We start from the raw sequence: 25168 nt of genomic DNA, 5'->3' as shown, positions 1-25168 counted from the left end.
ACCATCCGCAGCAAACTATTTATGCAAAATAAAACAGCTTTTAAGTAGGCATCGTTTAATTGTCTTCAGATAAAATATTTTAATAAAATTTCTGTTAAATTGAAAGGAAAATAAATAAAATAAATTTAATTATTTATTTTAAAGCAAATATAAAATTTTTATAAAAACAATTTAAAATTTGTATAATTATGCAATAATAATATATTATTTATAAAGTAAGAATCTTTTTCTTAATTTTTTTATTATGTGTAATTTTTGAAATGCCTGCGCAATCATAAAATTGAATATTATGAGTATATTAAGAGTATGTTAAATATTTAACTTGAAAAAAACTAAAAATTCACCTCCCCTCTAATTATGAGCCATAATTTTATGCATAACTTATGCACATTTGAAGTCTCTCGCACTCCCTTAAGCGCGGATCTTTTTATGTTAAATAAATACTAAAGTAAATATTAATTTTAATTAAATCTCTGCAACATTTGAAAATAATAGTTTTCCACGCTGTAAACGTTGCTATAATTTAACGGAGTTTAACAGGCAATTATGAAAACATAAAAGTTTTAACAAAGCTGGATAGGTGTGGTCCATCCGTCGTCCAATTATGAACCCAAGAAATAATTGGTTCACAATAGTTGTACTCGCGTTCTTTAGCGGCGGCGCATCTTCAAGTGGCTGCGAACGTGTTTCTGCTCCTCGGCCCAATTAACAATTTGATTGAAAATCCATTTTCACCACACACGGCAGCCACCCAATTTTTATTCCATCTTCACGCAAACGGACGCATCAGAATTTATTTTCCTTATTTGAATAAGACCATAAATTATTCCCGCGGAGGGATATTAAAATCCTGGTGATGGACTGAAGAGGCCTGATTTGAATATTATGTGCCAGGGCAGAACAACCATAATAATAATAAGGCTTCCAGGTAGGGCGTTTAGAAGCAGACAAGCGATGCCGTCGGCCGAGAATTTTCATTTCATTTCTGCTCTCATGAGTTAGTCGGCTTCGTCTTTACATGTATAAAATTGAATAATCAAGGGCAAAATGATGCCTGCTTGGTCCAATGGCTTTTCAACAATCTTAATCTGAAAATGCTCTAGCATAGAGCTCCCGTTTTTCTGCTTTTTTCATTCAGTCCAAATGAAGTGACATTCCTAACAAGCGCATTTACATTTCTTTCAAAGGGACCGCCCTGTTGAGTGATTTTTTTTATGTTTCTTAAATTCAAGCAACAGCTGTGCGCTGGAAAATTTCGTAAATTGATAAACAAAATTTTAGGGCAAAGCGACCTCATTTAATTCCATTATTGTTATTAAACATAAATTTTGAATGTATATGAATATAATTAAAAAGGAGAATTTTTATTTCATATTCTACATTTAGAGAAAAAAACTTCATTTAATAATCTAATTATTTTTATAATTTTAAAGTATTTTTTTAGTTAACAGAAAAGACGTAAACAATTATTTAATAATGTATGTTTATGATTTAATAAAAAACTTATTTAATATTACCATTAAATTATTTAATTAATTCTTATTAAATTAATAAATAAAATTATTTCTTAAATCTTTCATTGTTCGTCTGTTTTCAATTTTTTTTTTATTATTAAATCATTTGTTTTAAACTAATTATGGCTGCGTAGCATTAATTTTTAAGAAGGTTATTTTTAAGAAAATTTGGAAAATCTTTTAATTGAATGGCATTTATTATTATGTGCATTTTACAAGCATTTTGATAGTCATTTTTCATTAATCAAATTTATCACAGATGGCACACAAGAAACAATTAGATCGTACTTTTACACATTCATTCCACTTTGACAAAAGGTTTTTATTTAGCAACAACTTTCGCACGATGCGTTTTATACAAAACAAGCGACACAAAATCACATTTTGAAGAACAAACATTTCCGACGAGTGTGGCGCAATAAATTCAGCCGCGTGCAATCTTCTTGTGCAAGTTGTTAAATTGCACACATGTCCGCAGAAGCTCCTCTGCCTTTTTTTTCTCGTTGCGCAAAAGGCATGAATGATTCATGAAAGTAGCGACAGGCGCAATAACAAACAAAGTGTGTTTGAAAAACGTCCAACGCTCAATTTGTCATACAGCAAATTTCAACTCACGAAGAGCAATTTTCAGTTTCGCCCGTGGCAAATCAAGAGTCAAATTTATTTCGCATTGTGCTTTGGAAAAGAGGTGAGGGGCAATTTGAGCTCTCGGAGATGAAAAATAATGGCTTGTGGGAATCTAAAGTAACGGAGCAACCTTTCACTTTGCTTTGTGTGCAATAAATTTATTATAACGCCACAAGGCGTGCTTGCTGGGTCAATATTTATTGTATCTGTCCAACTTTCTTTTCAAAAGTGTAATTACGAGAGCAGCAGTGAATTATTCGCACCACACTTGATTGCACTTGGATGGAGATCAGAGTCTCGAGAAATCAACTCTATTTTTTCACAACATTTTCCCAGTTCAGTGCGTTCTTTTTACAATTAAACCTAATTATTATTGCATTGAAACTTACATTAATAGTTCATTTACGAGGGGCAAAGAATTCAAAATTAAAAAGTTTTGGCACCGGAATTCACGAATGCTCCTTACCGGAAAATGACACGAAATTTTGAATGGAATGATACTGATGGAAAATCAAATGTACAGCAGGAATGGTTTGAAGGTTAAAAAAAGATTAAAAGTTAATTAAAAAACTTAATTAATAAAGGTTTAGGCAATTTCTCCCCTTAGTGCTCAAAATAATTTTAAAATTTGGATGATCGCATCCTACTTTTGAAATCAAAATATCTGATTCGAACTTAAAAATATAAAAGGCAATCGATTCCCTGGCGAGATTAACTATAATTCTAAATTAAAAATTAAAATGCTGGCACGTCTTTCGTCGTATCAAAGCCGAAGGACCGAAGAAGAGTTTTTCGTGTCTGAATAAATTTTGATTTGCACCAAGATGCTAAAACTCCTTCTCAAGGAAAACCGTAAACTTTCTGTTTGTTTTTCTAGAATAACTCTTTGGGGCCGAGGGCGGCAATGAACTTTCCGAGACGTGCAGCACATTGCGAGGACGAGCGAGTTCCCAGCTCTCTGCGGTGTTTTACACGGGAATATAAAATTTTACACTCTTTCACACATGTTGGCACTTCTTTCGTATACAAACACAACATTCATAAAAAAAAAACTCTCTCACACGTGTGCCGCAGACGAAATTCGCGCGTTACAGAAACAAAATTATACTGATTGCACTTTTGGGCCTTTTCGTACTCAAATCTGAGCTTGCTTGACTTGCATAATTATTAATTAATATGTACAAAGTAAAAAAAAGAACGCACTGATCTGTGAAATGGGCAAAGTATGACGAGATCACTAAAAACAAATCGTTCGAATGACTAAATATATCGAAATCAAGATCCTTTTTCAATAAGTCGCAATAATTAAACGCTTTTCACACAAACACGCAAGATCTAATTGTGGATTCTTATGTCGATAAACAATTAAACAACAAACAATAATTAAAATCATGATCGCTTCAACTGATAGGAAGATGAATGTATAAAAATTCAGTTCAATTCATTATATTTGTACACAAGTCCTGTTCTTTTTCTTCACCAAATTGTTTATTTTTGCACTTCTACGCGGTCAGGATGCACTCGGAGGCGCCTACCCTGTTCAGCCGTCGCGACAACCTGACCCAATCCTCCAACCTGGGCGCGCAGGTCAGCGTCAGGTCGCCGAGTTTTCGTCTCGCCATGAAGACGAACTCGCCGTCGCCCTGCCGAGCGTCGCAGTGTTGCCCGACGACCACGTGGAAGGTTTTGTCGTCGACGGGCGCTTGAATTGAGTTTTCCAACTCGTCGTCACCTTGCAGGGTGCGCAGGGTCTTGGTCGCGCGCACCGACAGCGTCGTTTGCTTCAGCACGAAGTTCTCGGCCGTTTTCACAATGCGACCTCTGGCGACTGAAACACATGACATCAAAGACGTTAAAATTTTGACAATTTGAGAAGATTTATTTTGTTGTAAAATTTTATATTTTTATAAATTCAATAAATTCTATTGATTCAATTTTGTTGAACGTAATATAAACTTAACATTTTTGTGCCCAGACACTAAAGTTTAAGTTATTTTTTAAAAGATTTTACTGTAATTGTGCAAGATATGTTAAAAAAAATTGATTAAAATTCACAATAAATTGAAAAGAAATTTAATTTTTATTGTTTTTAAAATATAATTTATTTAAAAAAAATTAAGTTTAAAAATTATAATATAATAATTCAAAATAATGCAACAAAGAAATTTATAAATTTGATTTGTTATAACTTTAATAATATTATTATTGTTTTTTTAGGTTTTTAGGTTTTTAGGTTAGGTTTTTTTAGGTTATAAACTATCTAGTTTTTTTATTAACTTTCATGCCTTTGCTACTGTTTAAGTTAAATCGTATTGAATTTATATCTTAATCAGCCAATTTATATTCTCAGCACTTGCACCTCAACATTCGTTTTTATATTTTTATTGCTTTCATTATGTCTTAAGCCTCTTTTTTTTATATTCAAATTCTCATTTCGAGGCGCCGACAAAAGGAATTATTGTTGTTCGTCTCGCCAAAATATCTCCGTCCCTTGTAAGTACACCACTTTTTTATATCGATTCTTAATAAATATTCCGAGAACGAGAACCGGTTTCTCGTGGGCAAAATGTTTTATATGGTGGCGCCTGTGCTTGTAAACGTGAAATTCGGCTCAGGCCCGCCTGCCGAGAGCAAAAAATACTAAAAAGGCCTGATTGGAAATTTTCTCCGGCGAACGCGGTAGGCAATTCCTGAAATAATTGCGCTACTAGTTTCAGTTTTATCTGCGTTGTAAGACCGCTTTATTATGTATTTTTCTGTTGCCTCCACGGTAAAGAATAATAAATTTCTAGAACGGCTCTCACGCTCTCTAACTTGGCGGCGCACAAAGATTAATTTCTCATTGGCGTTGCAAACTAACGTAACACTTTTCATATTCGGCATTTCAAGCGTACTTAATTTGATTTACAGCTTCAATTATATTGCGAAGGCAAATAAATTTCGTGCAGCATTTTTAAATCTTTCAAATCCCCACGAGTTTAACTAGTAATCCTGCCGGCGAATTTGCTATTCATGTTCGCCAAATGCCCGAGGATTAAACTGTCGTGTTGCAAAAAAAGCCTAAGCAGCTTTTTTCCAAAGAGGAAACGCATAAAAAGCATCAGAGTCTTGAGAATTAGAATTAAAAGTATCACTCGGAGGCAGCTGGTGACAATGACGATGGAGCAGCATTTGATGTTTTTTACCCGGCCCGGATGCTGTAGGTGTGCTCGCAACGCCAAATGACGTCACCGAAAGTGTCTCATCTTAAATTATCATAATGGCCCGTCGCATGAATAATTTCGGCCAAAGTAGTGCGGCGGCGAGACTGTCCGTCTAAATAAAAACGAATGAAAGCTGAGGTCTCAAATTGATGAACGCCGCAGTATGAACATATAATGTGCACGCACACACCATGTATATAAAAGACGGTACTGTTCGCTCATTGGCTGAATTAGCGATATATTAACACTTCTCTCGCGGCCGGAGAGGCAAACACGGCGCGCGGTCCCACGGTTCGCCAACTATTAAATAGAAACTCACCTAGGTCGCTTGTGCAGAAAGCTGTTGCCAGTTCCTCCTCTGAACACGGTTTGCACTCTGCAAATTCAAAACAAAAAATATGCTTGAGATCGTTCAAATTTTTAAAGTAAATTAAATGTCTAAATTTCAATCACGACTTAAAGACAGTTAATTTATTTTACGAAATTTTGATTTAAAATTCTTCTTTATGAAGCTGAGCGTCAAAATTTAGTGGAAATGCTACAAGATCTAAAAAATAATTTATCTTTGACTGATTCTTACCTTTTTCAGGGTCGAACCTGCCGCTGGAAGGCAGTTGCTCGAGGTGGTACTGAAAGCTGAGATCAGTGTCGGGCGCGCCGGCCTCCGTCTCGACGAACAGCGCCACCTGCCCGTTTTCGGAGAGGGCGCACTCCAGGGGTGGCGCCACGCCCCTTTTGACCCTGACCTCCGGGAACATTTTCTTCAGACTAGCCCTCTTCTGCAGCCAAATGGTGGTGCCGCCGCTGCCCTTGAGCGGCCGCACGCACGCCCTGAACTGGGCGGCCGCGGACACGGGGTTGGGGAGGCGCAGGAGCACAAGCAGGGCGCCTCGGGGGTGTTTCCAAGTCACCCTGCCCTCAGTGCAGCGCAGATAAACGGAGGTCACGCCAGACTCCGATGGACCACTGAAACATAGGAAATTCAACTCGTTTTAATTCAAGAATCAATTAAATTTTAATAAAAAAAAATTAAAATTTTGCATTTTTATTTAAAAATAAATGATAAATCGATTTGCGGGGAGGATTCGCCTGTTAACATGCAGAATGTTCTGCTGCATAAATTTATGATTGATAATTGAGCCCGGCGATGAAATTGCTTTTCCTTTGTGCTGGACCCTGATGACGGGCCATCAATTTCTCTCGACTTCGCCCCTTCTCTGTGCACTCGGAATTAACTCTTGAGGAGCAAACCATTAGACGGGGGAATTTGATTTACCCATTAAATTTTTTTCCACCCCCTGCCGAGCGGCCCAAGTTGTTGCAGGTCGCAAAACCGATCGATCTCGTTTTGAGGGGAAATCAGGTGTGCAGGCAGCCCACTTTTCTGGAAGGTTTCAGGTGCGGTCCATTGTGTTGTTCACGAGTTTGCTATGGGGTTATATACGGAATGCGTCCTTTGTGTGTGCCACAGACTAACAAAGGCAGGGTTCGCTCGCTCGTATGTTTCTTCTCGACCCAACCACCTACGGGGTGGAAATCAAAATGATGACTGCGCACATTTAAATCGAATTGCCACGCCGCTCACTTTATACATGCGTTGACGGCTTAGAAATTAATGAACGAGAGAGAAAGAAAGAAACAGAGAAGCCATTTTCGGAGAAGCCGCGAGGTGTTTTTTTTATTTATTCCGTTTAATTTTTGACTGAGCAAATTAAAATGAAAGCAACAGCGGGCGGTTTTTCGCGACGCCGATTTCCAATTGATTTGATGTGCAAATAATGGAGTCTTTTCTTCTGACTCATGCGGCGTTCTGGTGAAAAATCGTCGGCGCCATTCGACTGTTTTTGCTTGTGTCACATTAAAAATGTGTTCTTCTGCAAGTCACAGTGAAAACAAAATGAACTTCAAGAAAGGTTGAGCACCACTCCCCGTTTGATATTAATATATACGCGGCTGGGTTTACATTATTTATTTTTTTTCTTATTCAAGAGAGGAGAGGAATCACTTTGCTCGTGGTAAGTGACACTCTCTTTTTGTATTATTACAAGACGGATCTCTCGTCTCTCTTGTTGGACGTAACAACCTTTCAAAACAAAACGCGAGAGGTGAAATAACAAAATTATTATTTTCCACCAGTATAAGAATGCATTCCGAAGACTGAAAAAGAACCGGTTGGTCTCGATATATGTTGAATCATCATCTCTGAATATGTATTCATCAAAATATTCAAATCAAGGCGCAAAAGGTCAGAACAGAAAGATTGGTCTGATCGAAAACAGCGAATAATTTGTTCTTGAGAAAAAAAAATCAGATTGCATAAATTAATAATCACTGTCAGGGATGTTTCAAATTAGAATTTATGAAACGCACGAAAGTTTACATCAATTTTTCATGAGGCTCTTTCTAGTTTTATTTACAAGAATTAAGAATTTATAAATGTGACTGTTAAAAATAAGCATTCTGGCGACGCCAGGCTCATCCATAAGCCGCACGACCGAGCACACTAATGTTGTTGTTCTTTATATTTTGTAGGAGGGGTCACGGCGCATCCGACCTTTGCCTTTTCCTTTTTATATGCTCGGCTCACCAAGGTGCTGTATTATTTCAGTGCACGTACAATTTCTGATAGAAAAGAGATCCGTATCAAAATTTTCTATTTTAATTCGCCAGATCATCTCGGAGAGCAATTATGCGCTGTTCAGGAAGATCCTTGTTTGCCTTTCGCAGCACGCTCCGTATTTCAATCGAAAAACATTCAGAGCACGCGGTGATTAATGGAGTCGATCGCGTGATGCTGGCGGTGCACTTTTTCCGTTTCTGCTCGCACAACATAAAACAATGCCAATCATTTAACAAACTGAAAATATCACGTATCATCATTTTTAAATGGTGATAAATCACTTTTCATTTATATACCGAACAATTTTCTAATTACACATCATCATGGGAGGCCGATGCAGTAGAATGGGGGTCTTTGTCTATTTCAGCTCATAATGATTTATATCGCCAAACACACGCTCTAATTGATTCCAATTGAAACATGAAAAAGGAAAGAGCCGCGCCGTCTGTGTCGCATTATTTTATCCGCACATGCGCCCGTTCGGCTGTGAAAAAATCGCTTGCGTGAAACTGGAGACCGGCGCAGGATCGAATTAATAATTTCCGCGAAGTTGCTCTTTCGCATTAACATTTTTATTTGCAGCGTGTGACGATATCAAAAGCGACCTCAGAATTAAAAATTTTTTGCGCCGGACCGCAAACCTGCTTGATGAGTCGGGCCGCGGCCTTTTAGGTCTCTCGACACGCATTAATTCTGCATTTCGGAAAACAAAACGGCTCCAATTACATACAATTCGCGAGAGAGCACGTGCACGAATTAAAAAATAAAAATTTTTCAATATGAAATTATTAAAGAGGATGGAGGTTTGGAAAGAGAGCTGCTGGTGTCGTGGCGGCAAATAATAATCCATTGTTCTTCCTGCTGTGCAACAACAGGTCCCCTTTGCTGCCGGATTAAACGATGATGACATTATATGAGGGTCGCGCGCATCAACCGAAAATTACACGTGCACTCTCTGCGGTCGCCTGCCTCGACAGAGATAAGGAGAAAGAAAGCAGGATTTGACAAATTATCTCACTCGGACGGAGACAAATATTTATGCGTGCCTCAAGAGCAGAAACCGTGGCCAGATATCTGCTTAAAATTGAATAAATAAACCGGCAGCGGCGGCGGCTGAGAGAGGGGAATCTTGTTTCACCACCCTAATTGGGGCCCATCCGCGCCTTTTAAGAGGCACTTAGGCAAATGCGACAGAGATTTCGCCATGCGCTAGGAATATTTTATTCCATTATGAATGTCGCAGGTATACGGAAATCCGATAGGAGATGGACGCGTTGGTAATAAAAGAAACACCTTATTTTTATTGATAACTGGAACTAACTCTTTTTATATTCGGCGCCGCAGACACTTTTATTAGAAATATAAAATTCGTGTTTTATTTATACGCATCCGGCGCGGTATATTCGAAAAAATATTTTACATTCATGCCTGCACGGTGGAGGAATGCGCGCATTCAATTGCGTTTGATGATCACTTTAACCGACCGATTATCACGCACGCCCGAATAATATTTTTATTATCGCGTCGCACCTGCCCTTCTTCTTTTCGTCTGCGCCTTTCACAGATCACACAGCGAAAATAAAGCCTCGAGGGTCCGCACACGTGTTCCGACAGAGAACACCCTCAAGCTCTTGGATTTCTTTCCTTACCCCCCTAGCTGCATGTGGGTGTTGCTGGGGTCGGTTTTTTCAACCAACGCCTCCACCTAGCATTGAAATCCCTGCCGCACATTAGGGGGAAGGTTAGAGCAGGTCATCTGGAGTTTGGGGAGGAAGAAAAAAGTATATATGCGCTCTATTGACTCCAGAAGCAGTGCAGGTTGTCACCAGACTGTTGTTATTTCCCTCCAAAAGTGAGCGGCGAAAAAAGCCAGACGCGTGATTTGGTGCGGACGTGTTGCTTTGAAAACGCGGGGTGGTTTATTATTTTTCAAACTTTTAGAGAAATTTTTTGGAGAATAAAAGCCCTCCTTGTGTCAAATTTTACGGACGAATTTTTACAACATTTTTATGAATTTTTTATTGGTTTAGCAAAGTAAATAATCCAGCCTGGAGATTATTTATTCGAATATCAAAAGCCGCGCTCTGTTAAAACTGCCTCTCAATTGGGGCCTTTTATTGCCGGTGCGTATTGATATCAGGCAGACAGCAAAAAATTCGTTGTCTGTTATTTGAAAAGTTTCCACTCTTCTCTGAAAGGTAATGTACCGTGGGGGAGGCTTATTTTTTTTTTCGGGGAACGAAATATCCACTGGTGTTTGTTCTCTAAATGTGTCCGACCTGTAGGTGGTCGGCGGCACAGGATCAGCAGCCTCGAGGAAAACTGTGCGTGATATTTTGCTTTGTCCTGGCCGAGGAGGATTTTCTTCATCACCGACGGCGCTTTGTATTTTATCTCCAGTCTGTTGGTTTTTTTCCACTCCCGCTGGTCCATTTTTGTCCCGTGCCATCGGGAGAAATTTCCGAGCAGATTGAAAATTAAATTGAAACCGAAAAGCAGGATCTGCGACGGACAGATGAACAACCGCGCATTAATTTGTCATGCCTTGCACGCTGTCTTTGTGTGATGAGGCACTTTTGGATTTTTTTCTTCGTCTCTCGGCCGTTCCTTTTAAAACACTCTTTTGATAATTAGTGGGTTGCTTCATCTTTCATTTTGTTATACTACTGAGAAGCGAGAAGAATGAAACGAGAGACAGCCGCGGCTGAGAACGGCCGCGCAACGCTAATTATTCTTTCATTTCCAATTCAAAGAGAGGCTCCATTTAATTGTGATTTGAAAGACACGTACGTACGTGCGAGTGACCTTCGAAATTGCCCAAGTAACGACAAAGAAAAGGACGCAAAAACAAAGAGGCATCATTTGTGCGCTGGCAAAAAGCCAAGATCTTGCAAGGCAGTGTAAAAATATATAAATAAAATGCCTTTCTCGTGTCAGTCATATTCTTACAAAAGTGCATTACTTCACCGCATCCTTCGACACGCCCCTCTGTGGAAAAGGTTCTTGTCATCCTGGCCGGCGCCTCCATAAAATAAACGTCTGCGCGGTGTCAACATTTGTGTGCAGAAAATAGCCGGAGATTTCAACGAGCGCGCGTTTTCCTCTTTCGATCAGCCGCAGAAATTGCTTTTCTGGAATAGGAATTCAACGCGGCCCCCTTTATGTGGCTTATGCGGCAAACAACCTTTTTCAATCCGTGCACGACGGATTTCCTCCTCGAAAAATGCCCGATCTATTATTATAAACGCAGGCCATATTCCGAGTAAATCGTCTTTGTGATAAATACCTGGCAGCCTTTCCAGAAGGAGCAAGAAAATTGCTCATAATTTCGAAACTTTTTTGTCCGGTCGAAGGTAAAAGGCAGGTACTTTATGAAATTAATGCTGCTCGGGGAGGTTAAACGCGCGTTATTATAGAGCTCACGCCACGTATATATAATAATATTCTACCTACCCGTGGCGATATGGCGCTCGGCGGCAATTAGACTACATAGTATAAAAAAATCCACCGGCGGAAAATTAATGCGGCCGCCCGTGGGGGGCTGATAAAAGGAGCACGTCACGCCAGAAATAGAGAATATTGCAGAGAGGCCGGGGCCAAAACCAATTACGCCCAGTGATAGATGAGTCGCGTTTTAATTGACTCGCGAGCGCGGACCAAATAGAATTATTATCATCGCCGATCTTGACGAGTGGTTTGATTGAAATCGGGGGACGAACGATTAAAATAGCGTCCGTTAATAATAAATCTAGACGGGTGGAATAATTTAAAAATCTCATTTTGAAATAAAAATTTTAGCAAAACTTATTGTTAGCTGAAATTTCATTTGCATAAATACATGAAGGTGATTCAAATTAAAACTGGATAAAAAAAAATGAACAAAATTGATATAATTTCCAACGTTTCTCGACACCTCAAACCGCAAAACGCAACACGTGCGACGCGCGGTTTTCTCTCTTTTTATTCTCGGTGACAAACAACGAGAGCGTTCTTCCTATTCTAAGTAAAGACGAACGTTTCCTTATATTTGCTTTAACATTTCACGTCCTTTTGCTTTGGGAGAGACTTATCAGTTTGTTTAATTTTGGTAAAATAAGGCGTGCGGCAGGTAATAGAAAAGTGTGCGCCGAGCTTTTCGCGTTGTGTATGTGTTATCGCGAGCACAGAGCTTGCTTCTTTTATAATATTTACAGAGTAGGAGGTGGTGTCACTCACTCTCTTTCTCAGGTGAAAAGGTGCCTCGACCACAGAGGAGATAAGAGGGCGGGCGGGTGGGTGCCTTTTCGAATTTATCAGCACAGCACCCACAGAAAAAGCGTCCGAGGAATGGGCGCGGCGCCCGCAGACAGACAGCCCAAGTGCACTCTCCGCCAAGTGGAATGGAAAACACAAAATCGAGCAGGATGCGCGGCGCACACAGGTATTATACAATGGGTGGTGCTCACTTTGGCTTAAGATAGAGAGATGCACTTGTAGTCCAAAGTGCTTTCAAAGTAAAGCATAAAACAAAACTAGAATGCATAAGTAAGAAAATTTAAGAGTAAATTTCAAATATTTATTTGAAAAGATACTTTAATTTCAAATTTCACAATAAATCAATAATTATTGAATATTTTTATTACATTTTAAGATGAGAATGATTATTTTTTTTACTACTCAATAGACCAACATCACTGATTTATGTTTAATGTCCTTTATCATTCCAACATCACCATATAATCACTAATCGGAATGCCCTGTTCTGAGAGCCGAGCGACTCGAGCGAGCGAGCAATCATCACAAAACATCAAAAAATGGCTACGACCGCTTATTACAATATCAAAACCCGCGCATCTTTCTCCGTTTCTCGAACCGGGAGGCGTTCACAGAAAAGGAATTTATTCTCGCTCCATCACCAGGTAAATTCCCGCAGGGTGGTTGCCGCTTTTTACATTTGTGATGAGACTCTGCCCTGCCCGCTCGCTTCACCCACAAACCCGCGCGCCGTGTATCATTATTCCGAGGGCCGCGGGCAATTTTCAGCCCAGCCACTCACACACACACACCAATCCATAATGATAATGCTCGTAAAACAAGAGACCAGTGGAAGAAGAATAAAAGTTTACCTGGCCCCGAGCGCAATTGGCAGCAGCAGGACTACTTTTGCTGTAACCCTTGATTCGTCTCCGCGGTTTGTGTGTTTATTTTTATTGGATGTAAAATAAATTTTTATTGTTGCAGAGCGAGTGGGAGTCGCTTTGGTAGTGAACATGATAAGGACAAATGGACCAGGCAGTTAGAACAAGGGAATACTTTTATCTCTGATTGTCTCTCTGAATTCTTTATTGCATTAAAAGCAATAAACGCAGAGAGTTCGGCCCACAATATTTTTATCGGCGAGATGCAAATTTTCCGCCTCTGTGGTTTTGTATTTAATATTTTTTTTTGTTTTGAGGATTAATCAGTGAGCAGCGGATATTCGCGGGGTGAAGGAAGATAAGCTTGTGAGAAATTAATAGATCGACGTTTCTCATGATGCGTGGCGAAACCCTTTGCTTTATCAACCACTTCCTTCAAAGTTTTCGATTCAAGCGCGCAGAGCTGAATCGCTTTCCTCGTATTTCATTCACATTTGACTCTCGAAAGTGTGAGAATTCTTTAGTTTGATATATCGGATGAATTTAATCCACCTGGGGCAAACCAATAATATTTTGATCCGAGACCGAAAAGCCGCTCATTGAATATAAAATCTCTCCCGAACTCCTCTCTCGATTTTATGGGGAGTAAAAATTTATTATGTATTTCGAGAGATGCATTAAAAATAAAATCTTTTCTCTCGCGGCGCTTATCAAAATGTTTTCCTCGGCACCCACTTGGAAAGGAAATATATAGATGTGTGAGAGCGCCGCGCCGGTCCATTACTGCAGAGCGGCTCCAATAAACGTAAAAAGCTTGGATGCTTTTAGTGCTATCAGATATAAGTCAAAAACGATGACGCGCGCACCGCGGACTTTATGGGATGCTGCCTGAGCCTGACAAGGGTCCCACTAAATCACAGGCCTGTTTTCAAAAGGGACCTAAATGTAAATTCGCGAGACAATGAGCGGTTTTGTTGCCATGCAAGAGAGGCATTAAGTTTGGTATATAAATTTTCGATAAAAAATAACATCAACAGAGAGAGAAAAAAAACATTAACGAGAGAGATGCGTGTTTGGTATTGTGTATTTTTTATTCCCAAAAACGGCACACAAAGTTGATGGCATTGTAATATGCGCTTTTGGGGATCGACCGCGCTCGGCCATATCCTGCAATTTCAAAAACTCCTTTTCGCATATTAATCATTCGCCCTGAAGGCATTATTTATAATTCAAAAGTTGAGCTTTTCTGCTGCCTCTTTTTTATGCCACCCTTCGGAGATTTTTGTGCGCCGTCGGCAGTAACAGGTGGATTTTCGGAGGAAAAGCGCAACCCTCAAATTTAATTTGCTCCCGGGTTGAATAATTTATTGGTTTTATATACCAGGTTTTCGAGTTAATTTTTTCCACCGCAAACATTCCTGTGGGCATTCTTGCAGGCAATTTTTATTGCCACCTTTTTTCATCGTAAAATTAGGAGCATCGCGTGATCTAATTAATTCAGTTCAAAACGCGTATTATACAGGCACACACACGTGTTTTATTGGAATTTATATTATTAACACAAGATATATATACGCACGCGTTCGTGTTCTGATTGTGTTTTTGTTTCTCTAATGCTTGGAATTATTAAAAAGACATAAATACTTGAATAAATTATTCGAATTACAGGAATTGTAAAATTCCAACGCATCGATGGAATAATTTTACAAATTTATTGATTTATTTACTCATTTTATGAAATAAAAATTAGCGCATTAAAACAGATTTAAATTGTGAAATATTTTAAAATGCAGACGATTTCAAGAGGAAATAGTAAATTTTCCAACATTGCATAGCGCACGTTTTATTTATTTTTAATTTTTAGAGTGGAAATCTTTGAGGCAGCCATACAATTTTCGAATTCAATCTCGTGCAGCATTACGAGCAAGACCGGTAATTTTGTCATTTTCCCAAAAGTCATGCGGAACCAGCAAATTATACCCGCCGCCTGGCATTTTACATGCTTCCATTACTCTCCGGTGTTCCAAGGTTGTCGGGAATATTATCATCCGCAATATATATGGCGGAGGGAGAAAAAGAGAAGAGAAAATGCTAGACGCCCATTAGAAGGCATAAAGAACAAAAGGACACAGAGAGTGACATATCAAGCGCCGTGAAATAAAGGAGAGAAACAATATAATATATAAATACAAACAAAGTCTCTGTAAAAGGGCACGAGAGGGCCATTGTTTTGCAACCCCGTAAAAAATCTCTCTCTCTCGGCGACGCATATTTCTTTTATTATTTTATTATTATTAGCGTCTGCGTGTCTTTTACTTTTTGCGAGCAAAACGCGCGGCTGTGAATATTAATCAGCACGCGGCATTGTGATTGTGCGTATGAAAATTCAGAGAATTCTTATTTATGCGTATTAACGTCGCTCGTTTAGTTATGCAATTGTTTGTTGGTTATTTTATTTTTTTGTCTTAACGCAAACAATACCATCATTAGGGAGCCGAAGAGCGCAGGGCAGTTCTCTCTCATTTGGTATTCATCAGCGCTGAGCCATCTCGCCGCAACTTTTTAATTACGTCTGCGGCCAAACTGGCTCGACTTTTTTTGATTCCAATCACCCGTGGCGTCGCCCCGAGACTTTTTGCTCGGATTCAAGAGATTAATTAACGTGAAAAGCAACAGCAACGGATGAAAGAAGAAGAAGAAGAGTTTCTCGCAATGCCAATTAGACAAATGGAACTCATCATATTTTATTCATGCAAATGTAATTTCGCTCCTACAGCCGCAAACAATTTACAAACTGGCTTCGGTTGTGTAAATCAAATTCTAATTTTGACAGATGCTTTAATGAGAAACTGGTGCGAAATAATTCATAGAATATTGGCTGACCATTAAATATTTTATTCGACACACACGGATAATAAATTTTAATACATTTTTCTCTATATGATTTCCAAGTTAAGAACCATCTGGTCTTTTTTTATATTTTATTTTGCATTCTTTCGGATAATTTTTAGCAAAAAGGAAGGTGCGTTTTTTTTAGGCTTATCATAATTTCAGAATAATATGGAACACAATGACGTGTGTGTTTGAATAATAACGACGTTTTGTTACAAAATAAAGCGCGGCAGACACACTATTTAATACACAACACGCGCTTTGGATTTTGTGGCGAGTTTTTCCGAACGCCGTAGGAGATCTTTGGGTATTATAAGTTTAGAAAGCAGGCGTTTCACGGCGACGCCCTTTCGCAGTCGTCTCTTTTTTTACTCTCCGAAGAGGAGATGAATGCACGTACAGAGTCAGGTGCCAACGAATTATGAAGCCCTCTTATATGCAAAAGAAACAATATCGTGTGTAATTTTTTGTTTCAAATGCCAAAGGCTTTTGCTCTCTTGGCTCGGCGGGACAATGGATGTGGTACTTTGTAAAGAGAGGTGGCCCGTCTTTGATCCACTCCATTGCATGACGTCAAATTTAATACAATAACGCTTTTTTCCTTCTTACTTAGCACATCGAACCACACAATGCTTTTTCCACCATCATCATCATCAGAGCGTATTTATTTTCACAGCATCGGAGATTCTTGATTGTCTCGCTATTATTTTAAAGTCTGTACCTTCGGGCACGAGAGTTCGTTAATTTTTTTCCAATATTTACTGCAGAATTCAATTTTTTGCGCTGCCAAAGTAAACAACAGTTTTTTTTCGCCTCGTGAAAATTATAGCAATTTATGGCTGAAGATTTAATCGAGACTTTTCAACAAAATTCGCGTTTTTTGTTTTATCTTTCATATTCAGGACAACAGGTTTTCGCTCCCAAAGAACTTAATCCGACGGAGAATGTTTTATTTAAAGTAAGAGGCAAATCAAAGGGATTTTGACCTTGCCTTGTTATATACAAGTACGGTTGTTTTGGGCGAACCGAAAAAGTAATAAAAGTTGTTGCCAGAAATGATTTCTGTGTCCGACCGAGCAATGAATAATTCACGAGCCAATATATAATCAAAAATTGATGGCGCGCACCTCTCTCCAGATTAAAAAAATAAAATCATATACAAATGTACGGATGCGGGGTCTGAGCAGGCGCGCGAGGATAAATCTCCTCTAATGTGCATACATTACCGAGCATTACATTACTTATTACCTTTGGCTGGAACAAAACAATCTGCTCGTTTCATCTATTCATTTCGAATTATATTTATAAAAAGAGCTCAGTGTAGGTTTGTGCGTCTCTGCTTATATGGAGGGGCGTTTTCTGCCTGCGCACCGAACATTATTTCCGTCTGTCTCTTTTCGCTCCGAGCTCTGACTTTGTATATATTTACTCATTATTTTATTGCTCTCCACCCAGCAGCAGCAGCACCGAGAGAGAGAGAGAGATTTGCATCGTCTACGTGCTCTTGATTTAAAATTCCTCTCTGGGTGGTTTTCTTGTTAATGACCGAGAGAGACAGAAGTTCGCAGGTTGAAACACGACGGCGTGACTGCCCTGCTTGCTTGAGATCCAATTCAATTTGCACGTCACGCGTGAATTTTGAATTTTCCGATGAATGCAAATTTATTCGACGGTAATTGGCCGACTTAATTAAATCAAAATGGCCACAACGAAATCGACACCAGATTTTTTGTTCAAAAAATGTACCGTAACAAACAAGCGCACTTTTGTGTTTGGGTACTTTTACAATGCTCGACAAGATCTGGAAATTTGAATCTCCTCCATTGAGCCGAGTGCAGGTGCAAATAATGCACGTCGGGTTCCAAGTGGAGAGGCTGAGATCAACAATGGAATGATGGAAAGGTTGTTATTTCTTCTTCTTTTTTGTCAGCAGGAGGCCCTGAGCCCTGATCGAAAAAGGGCGCTTTGTATCTCATATATATATATTTGGGTGGAAAAGCTGTCGATTCGAAAAGTGCAAAACATGAGAAGGGTTTCTCTGCTCATGCGTGAGTGTCTCTCTGAAACCTGATGACCTCTGTGCTGCTCGGGGTTAGGTAACCTTCCATTATTACTGCAGCGAGGAAAACGTGCAGAACAATGGGCTTATTGCAGAAAAGACATCTCTCTATCTTATTATTGCCTCTCGGTGTATATTTATGGTCTGCAGGGGAAAGAATACAACAATGCAGATAAATCCTGCGCGCTTAAATACAATGGCGATTCTATTATTTAATTGTGGCGAATTTCAATAAAATCTATCGCTCGAGAACGAGATTTATCGCATTAATATATTACACAAAATAAAGAAATATATTGTTTCCTTTCTTCCACCGGAGAAGTGTCACGCTCGTTTGTACCGATGAATTATATGTGCGCACGGCAAAAGTGTAAAATAACACCGCGCCCAACTCATATATTGGAGGCGAACAAAAACTTTCGTATGCAAAAATTACAGCTCGATAATTTATCGAGACGGCCGCGGGGACGGACGATATTGACCTGCTTCGCAATCACGATTCTCGCATTTTATATTACATTCGTTGTATCAAAGAGAAAGGGTCGCGACCACTCCCTCTATTATTCATGCAGCACCATTATCCGCACAGTTGTTATTTTACTTTCGCAGGCACGTCCGGGTTGGTGTTGAATATAAAAAAAATGATAAAAGGCATTTTAAATTCTTCAGATTAACTTAAATTTGGCATAAAAACCTCCATAAATTTGCATACCAGAGTGTAATAAATTCATTTACAGCACTTTTATGGTGCGCAATTTACATCATCACAATTTGGACCAGCATCTTTCTGTGAATTTTCATTTAGTCCGCAGAGAACAAAAAGCAGCACCGAAATTTAAATTAGACGAGCAAGCCGCGGGCGCTTTTCTTTATTTTTTTATTTTTCCACGGGGCCAAAATAAACATGCCGGGTTTTCTTTTTGAATCGACTAGAGAGAGGAGAGTCACAATTGTGTTGGTTATAATAAGAGAAGCCATCCAACGACGGACGATGGAATAAAAAAAAAATGATAAAGTCCATTATGGCGCGGGGCCTCCATCTCAGCATTTAAGCCGCGGCGTCTATGTATGTATTTAACCTGCGGCTACCAGTGGAAAAGGATGCTGCGGAGGGACCAACAACCTTCGGAGGAATTATCATCTATCGACGGTACGACACTCCCTATAAATGGACTGGTAATGCCTTCGGTAATAAACCAAATCAATCTCTCTCTCGCGAGAGTGTCACCCTTTCATTCTCAATCAAAAAGAGACACGCAGGATTTTTCTTTTTTTAATTCTTGATGGATTGAGAAAATATTAAAAAGGGTTTAAGTGAGTCGGCGAAAATTTCCAGCAACCGCCCTGCATATTATTTCTGTCCGAATGAATAAAAATTGAACATGTGGGATTTAAGACAATTATTTTCCTTGTCTCGCCGTTCGGCGGATTTGTTACTCTCTGGCGCAGAGATGCAAATTCGCGCCTCTCTCTCATTGTAATTTATTCATAAGACGCGAGAGCGCTGCCTACGCGGTTGATTCGCAACAATTGCTCATTGTAAAGGGCATGACATCATCCGCGCGCAGCTCTCAAGATCTGGAGCAGCGAGGATAAATCACACTTAAAATAATGCAGACCGGCGCGCTCTTTTCTTTTTGCTCCATAATCACACCCACATTATTTTAAATGTGCCCGCCTGGAAACACGCATTGTCCGTAATGGGGTCGCTGCAGGCGAAGGACCGGCGTCGGTTTTAAATTTTTATTTTCATCGCCGTAAAGGCGCAAATGGCACGGGCAAAATTCTCCATGCTTCGCGAAAACCACGCCCTGCATAATTTATTCAAGAGTCCATTGTGTTTCAGATGAAAATTTGTATCAAAACTTTAAAATTATATAGCCCTGGTGCCGATTTTATATTTATTTTAGTGCCATAATAAATTTAAGGGCAAAATCTTAAACAGAAAGAAATTGTTAAAATAGTTTTAATTAAACACGAATAATTGAATTTTCTTGACAATGAATTTGTCTGGAAATAGACCAATCTATTATATAAATTGACACATTGAGACTGGCCACTTCCTCTGCCTCTGGAGAGCATCTTCTCATCTCTTAATCCAACTGCTGCGCCACAAAGCGTCTGGAGCATTCCACAAATTGAAACGCGATATTTCCTTTCGCCAATCGAGCGCACAAAAGCGCGGCCGCTTTTTGCCAACTGTCTGCCTGTTGCATCTCTCTCAAGAAGCGCCTCCCAAATGTATATAAAACTCTGTAATCCGCGCCGTGCCCCCATGGCGAGTCGCGAAAATTTTCTTGATTAAATATAAATTCACTCTCAGCTTTTCTTGAAGGGCCACTTCAGATGACATCACAGACACGTCCACCAAGCACTTTGAAACTTTGTGTATATGAAATTGTCCTGCACGGACATGCTTTATCTCACTGGCACGAAAGAGTAGCGCGTGCTCTTTCATGCACTTCCCACGGCTCTACAAAAGAAAGCAATGCGCTTTTTGTGCTTCCGAAAACATTGGTTTTACTAAAAGTACACAACGAAAATTACGTGTGACAAAATGTTGAATTTTTTACAGCAGTTCCGTTTAGTCAAATATTTTTATAAAGATTTATATTTTTAATGAATAGGGCATAGATTGAAAGCTCTGATTTTCTCTCTCAAGCTGATCGGATTAACAAGTTGGGGCGCGACACCTTTTACGGATCAGAATCTTTTATATATGGAGCTCTCTGACATTGAAAAAGGCGCATATTTATATTTGAAAGGCGTCGCCAGGGCAGCTGGAAAATTATTAGGCGTACACGATGGATTGTTAATCCCATAAATATTTAAACATATTTTAGCACTCACGCCGCGCTACCGCGCACACACATCACGGCTTTTAACCCTTTGCTCTCCTCGGAAAATAAGCTTCCATTAAGAGCCGTTAAAGGAATGTCACGTTATATATATTCAATCAAAAGTCTCGACGGAGATAATAAGTTTCGGGCTTTTAGAAAAAACTTAAGGAACAGGTATTTGTAGAGAGGCACATGCTTGAAAGTGAAATGCCAACGCCTGCGCGAGAGGAAGTTGTAATATTTCAATTCGAGCTCAAAGAGGCTAATTCACAAAAAGTGAAACCTGTTGCTTAAACGAAATTATTTCAGCCACGGAAAAAATGAATACAGAGAGAGAAGTGGTTACGCAGAGCCAGATTTTATTGCTTGTTGCTTTTTTCAAGCTGTAATGAATAATTCGCAAGTAAATGGAGCGGCCCGACCGGCAGCGAGAGAAAAGGTGTGTAATCCGGGCACCATTAAATTATATGAGAGAGCGAAAATAATTCACTTTTACTGGAGAATGCTTTTACTTTCTGGCATGACTTCGACTCGGAAGTTAATTAATTAATTAATGAGCACATAGCCTTGCATAACTTTCACTCGTAAATCGAGAAGTTAAGTCTAAAAAGTAAAATCAATGAGGAAATAAATTGAAATAAATATAATGAAAAATGCTTCAGTTCGCTCTTCTTATATAATAAAATATAAAAAATTAAATCAATAAATTAAACGATAAAAAGTTATCAAATTAGTACTGCGACTAATCGCCTTGACGTGGAATTACGTTCCGAGACAACGAGATATTTTGAGACAAAGCCGGTGTAAAAAAGTTAGAAAAATTCCTGTTGTGACAATAAACAATTTTAATTGAGGGCGAAAATTTCCCAAAATTAAAATTCTTTAAAACCACCCCAATAATCTGTCCGTATTGTTTTGTGCTGTACTAATTTAATTATTTCCCGTTTCGAGTGGTTTCTTTGGGTTTTAAATTCTTGATAAAAAGTTAATTTACTTTGAAATAAAAATTTAATTGAATTTTTAATTAAATATTAAAAATAGATAATCCGAATATCTAATTAATTAGCGCTACTAGAGGCGATCGACGCCAGATGTTCGCAATCTTGGCTCATCATGCAGCATTACAAGTGTTCCAAAAATGGCCAACAGCGTGGCACGTACCAAGTTAGAAACGGCTTTTATTCCTCCCTCCCGAGCCCGTTTCTCAAAGTGGACACAAGAGCGGCCGCTCGCTCGCTACCTTACATTATTATATTCCTCATCGGCACAATCGGCAATTACCACAAGCAAGACCGGCCTCTCCAGCCACAATGTGTAATTTCAGCCAGCCGGCCTCAGTTTCTTGCGAGCTGCAATATTATATTATTTATATATTTCAGCAGCTTTATGATCCAATAGTGATTAAGAAGAAGCCGCAAACCGCATTTGCGCGCAAATATAATTTAATGCCGCCGCTGATAAATATCTTCTCTCGGCTAAATCATCATAATAAACAATTTTTTTCGTTATTATTGCCGAGCGTGTGCTGCAGATTCGATCATTGTGATTACAAAGAGTGCAAGTTTTGCGATTCTCTTCACATTCTATGCTCAACTTGTTTTTCGAGCGATAAAATCGAGCTTTTGAGAGATAAGGAAATTTATTTCTCATCATCTATAACTTGTTGGCGGAACAAATTGCAAAACGAGTCGAAAAAATTAACCAAAAGTGGAATCCAATGAGGCATCAAACCAGTTTCTAACTGAATTATTTTTCATATCGCCGTCGGTTAGTCTGCGAAAGAGGATTTTTCTCAAATCCGCAGCTTTTCCCACATTTCCTCTGCGCTAGTTTAGAAATCTCGGCACGTATATTTTTTTTTTAATCAGTGCGTGATGTTTTGCGCACATGCACCACACGCTGAAGAGAGACAGGTTTTAAGTGTATTATATGCACTCGAACATTAGAGCAGAGCAGTGTTTATTACACTTTGCAGCAGAAGAAGCCAAAGATGTGCTTCTGCTCAGCATCTTGAGCAGGATTTTAGCCTTTTAAGCCCGCGTGCATCTCACAAAAACAGCACGGAGCGCACGTTTACTTGCGAAACAACTACTTGTTGCTACAAAATGTTCAACTTGCTTTAAATTTTTAATTATATTTTATTAATTCACTAACAATAAGACTTCCGAGAGCATTTCTACCCAAATATTTATCAACAATTTACTTCATTTGCAATGCTTAGTCTTCATAATGAGTTTTATAATGTCTATATTTGAAATAAATATTTTAAAATATCCTACAGACTATTTAAATTGGATGAAAATTAAATTGATTACAAACAATTAAAAAAAATATTAATTCAAATAAAAATAACTTAAATTAAAAATATTGATCTAAAAGAATTTTATAATTTTAAAAAATTTGACAATAAATTAACTTTCATAAAAGTAGACTCCTTTTTTTGAAGGTTATATAAATTAAAAAAGTGTCAGACAACAATGCATACGGAAATATATGTGTTTGTACTTTTTCATCCGTTTTTGGATCAAGGAATATAGAAAGTGGACAACGGCTACTTCAAACGGGCCGACGTTGTACTTTATTTTGCCTTCATTTCCCTGCATGACCTGAATAAATTAAAACGTTTGCGCCTATATATTGAAATGCACTCGACGTCGCCGGCGACAATTAACTCCGAACATGGGCATGTCCTTCCAACACGAGCCACTGTCCAGCTCGATCTATATTTGATTAATCGAAAACGTCAAACCTTAGAAGGCCTGCAAAAACAATGTGTACAGGTTTCCAGCGAAACAATCAGATCACATTGTGTATGTATCCGTCCTGCACGTCAAGTGCATTTTGTAATTACACGAAACCGCTTTTTGCGTTCGCTGCGTCGCCAGCTCGTCTGATGCATTTTTATTCCTAATACGGCGCATTTCGAACAAGTGCACTTCTATAAAGAGAAACTTGGCGAGCGCCGATTTGGATTTCAAATGAGATTTGAATTTGAAATCGCGCAAGGCCAATGATCCGTACAATAAAAACGTTTTTTTTTATAAAAAAAGAAGTTTATTTGCCGAGGTAGAAAAGCTGCACGTGCTTTTGCTCGATTGAAAAAGAAGCGGTCGTAAATAATTCCGGTCGATTGGACGCGGCCTGTCGTCGAGAATCGGGGCGGAAAATCACGGACAAAAGTCAGAGGGTTGTTTTATTTATTTCTGAGAAATTTTTGTACAAAAAGAGCCAAGGTCGCGAAACGTCTCACTTTCGATTCTGGAAAATAATTTTAGTTTCCCTTTCGAATGAATAAATAAAGAGGTCTGCTGTTGTTTGTGAAAATATTATGGACGCGAAAAAGAAGAAACACGAATTCCCTCTTGGACGAAATTGACAACAAATTGATCGCGCGGCTCTTCTTTTTTATAAATTCAGGGCGTGCCGCGCTCGATCACAAATAAATTACAACTTTATATCCAGGCAGATTTCAAAGGTGATGTATGCAAATGGCATGGGTTGTGCCTCCTTTAGATTTTATCTCGGAATAATTCAAATTTCATTCGCACTCGGATTCATGAATTATTAAAAGCTAAATTTTAAATTATATGGAAATAAATTATACAAATTCTCACCTTCCCGTCCAGTCGCACTCGTCGGCGGTCACGGTTTCGGACGCGGTCCGCGCGACCAGGCACGCGAAAATCACGAGGACGGCGACTCGCGCCGTCCGCAGTGTCCGAAGGTTGTGCAGAAAAGAGCACCGCAGGGCCATGGCTGTTGGTCACTCGCGCCAAGCGCCGTCGATCATCGCACGACACGAAAACTGGCGCTGCGTCCAACGAGACAATCCATATTCAGCGAGGGCCGCGCACACTCGGTGGTCGGACGTGTTCACTGAATCGAAGCCAGAGACTCTCTGATCTCCGAAAATGAAGTGAGCGCGAGCGCGAGCTCAGCACGAGTCTCCCCTTGTCGAGCCGAGCGCTGCGACGGACTGCACGAGAACTACAATAATAAATTAGTTCTTTTTATTTATAACTTGATTAAATTTAAAGATTTTTTTAATACTTTTAAATTATAATGTCTTTATAATTATTTATTTAATGATATAAATATTTTCATTAAAAACGTTCATAATTATTAATTGTGGATCATTAATATTAATGATTTATATTAAAAAATGATTTTTTTTTATAAATAAATATATTAGCGCCGATTACAAATCGTGGTTCTGAAATAGTAAACATTATCTTTTATCTTTCTAGTTTCCAACAGATGGCTGTGCAAAAGAGCCAAAATATTTGTAATTCATGC

General features: G+C 39.0%; 1 protein-coding gene across 1 annotated transcript; it reads right to left on the bottom strand.

The window, feature by feature from the left end:
• Positions 1–1696: 1696 nt before the first annotated feature.
• Positions 1697–24774, bottom strand: LOC132194768 (meteorin-like protein). Its single transcript, XM_059616257.1, has 4 exons — positions 24487–24774; positions 5925–6310; positions 5664–5720; positions 1697–3969 (listed from the first exon to the last, which is right to left on the bottom strand). The coding sequence occupies exons 1-4, from the start codon at positions 24624–24626 to the stop codon at positions 3644–3646; spliced, it is 909 nt and encodes a 302-aa protein (XP_059472240.1). The 5' UTR covers positions 24627–24774; the 3' UTR covers positions 1697–3643.
• Between the last annotated feature and the right edge of the window lie 394 nt (positions 24775–25168).

This window comes from Neocloeon triangulifer, unplaced genomic scaffold, assembly GCF_031216515.1.
Source record: "Neocloeon triangulifer isolate White Clay Creek 2 clone unplaced genomic scaffold, ASM3121651v1 ptg000008l, whole genome shotgun sequence".
Lineage (NCBI taxonomy): Eukaryota > Metazoa > Arthropoda > Insecta > Ephemeroptera > Baetidae > Neocloeon > Neocloeon triangulifer.
This window is presented reverse-complemented; position numbering and strand designations above follow the sequence as displayed.

What these genes read in the sequence shown, in the direction of transcription:
- LOC132194768 (XM_059616257.1), bottom strand. Translation starts at nt 24,626, where the DNA reads ATGGCCCTGCGGTGCTCTTTTCTGCACAACCTTCGGACACTGCGGACG. An exon ending in CAGGTTCGACCCTGAAAAAG is followed by an intron (nt 5,721 to 5,924) that starts GTAAGAATCAGT and finishes TTGAATTTGCAG; the next exon opens with AGTGCAAACCGTGTTCAGAG. An exon ending in TTTCTGCACAAGCGACCTAG is followed by an intron (nt 3,970 to 5,663) that starts GTGAGTTTCTAT and finishes CATGTGTTTCAG; the next exon opens with TCGCCAGAGGTCGCATTGTG.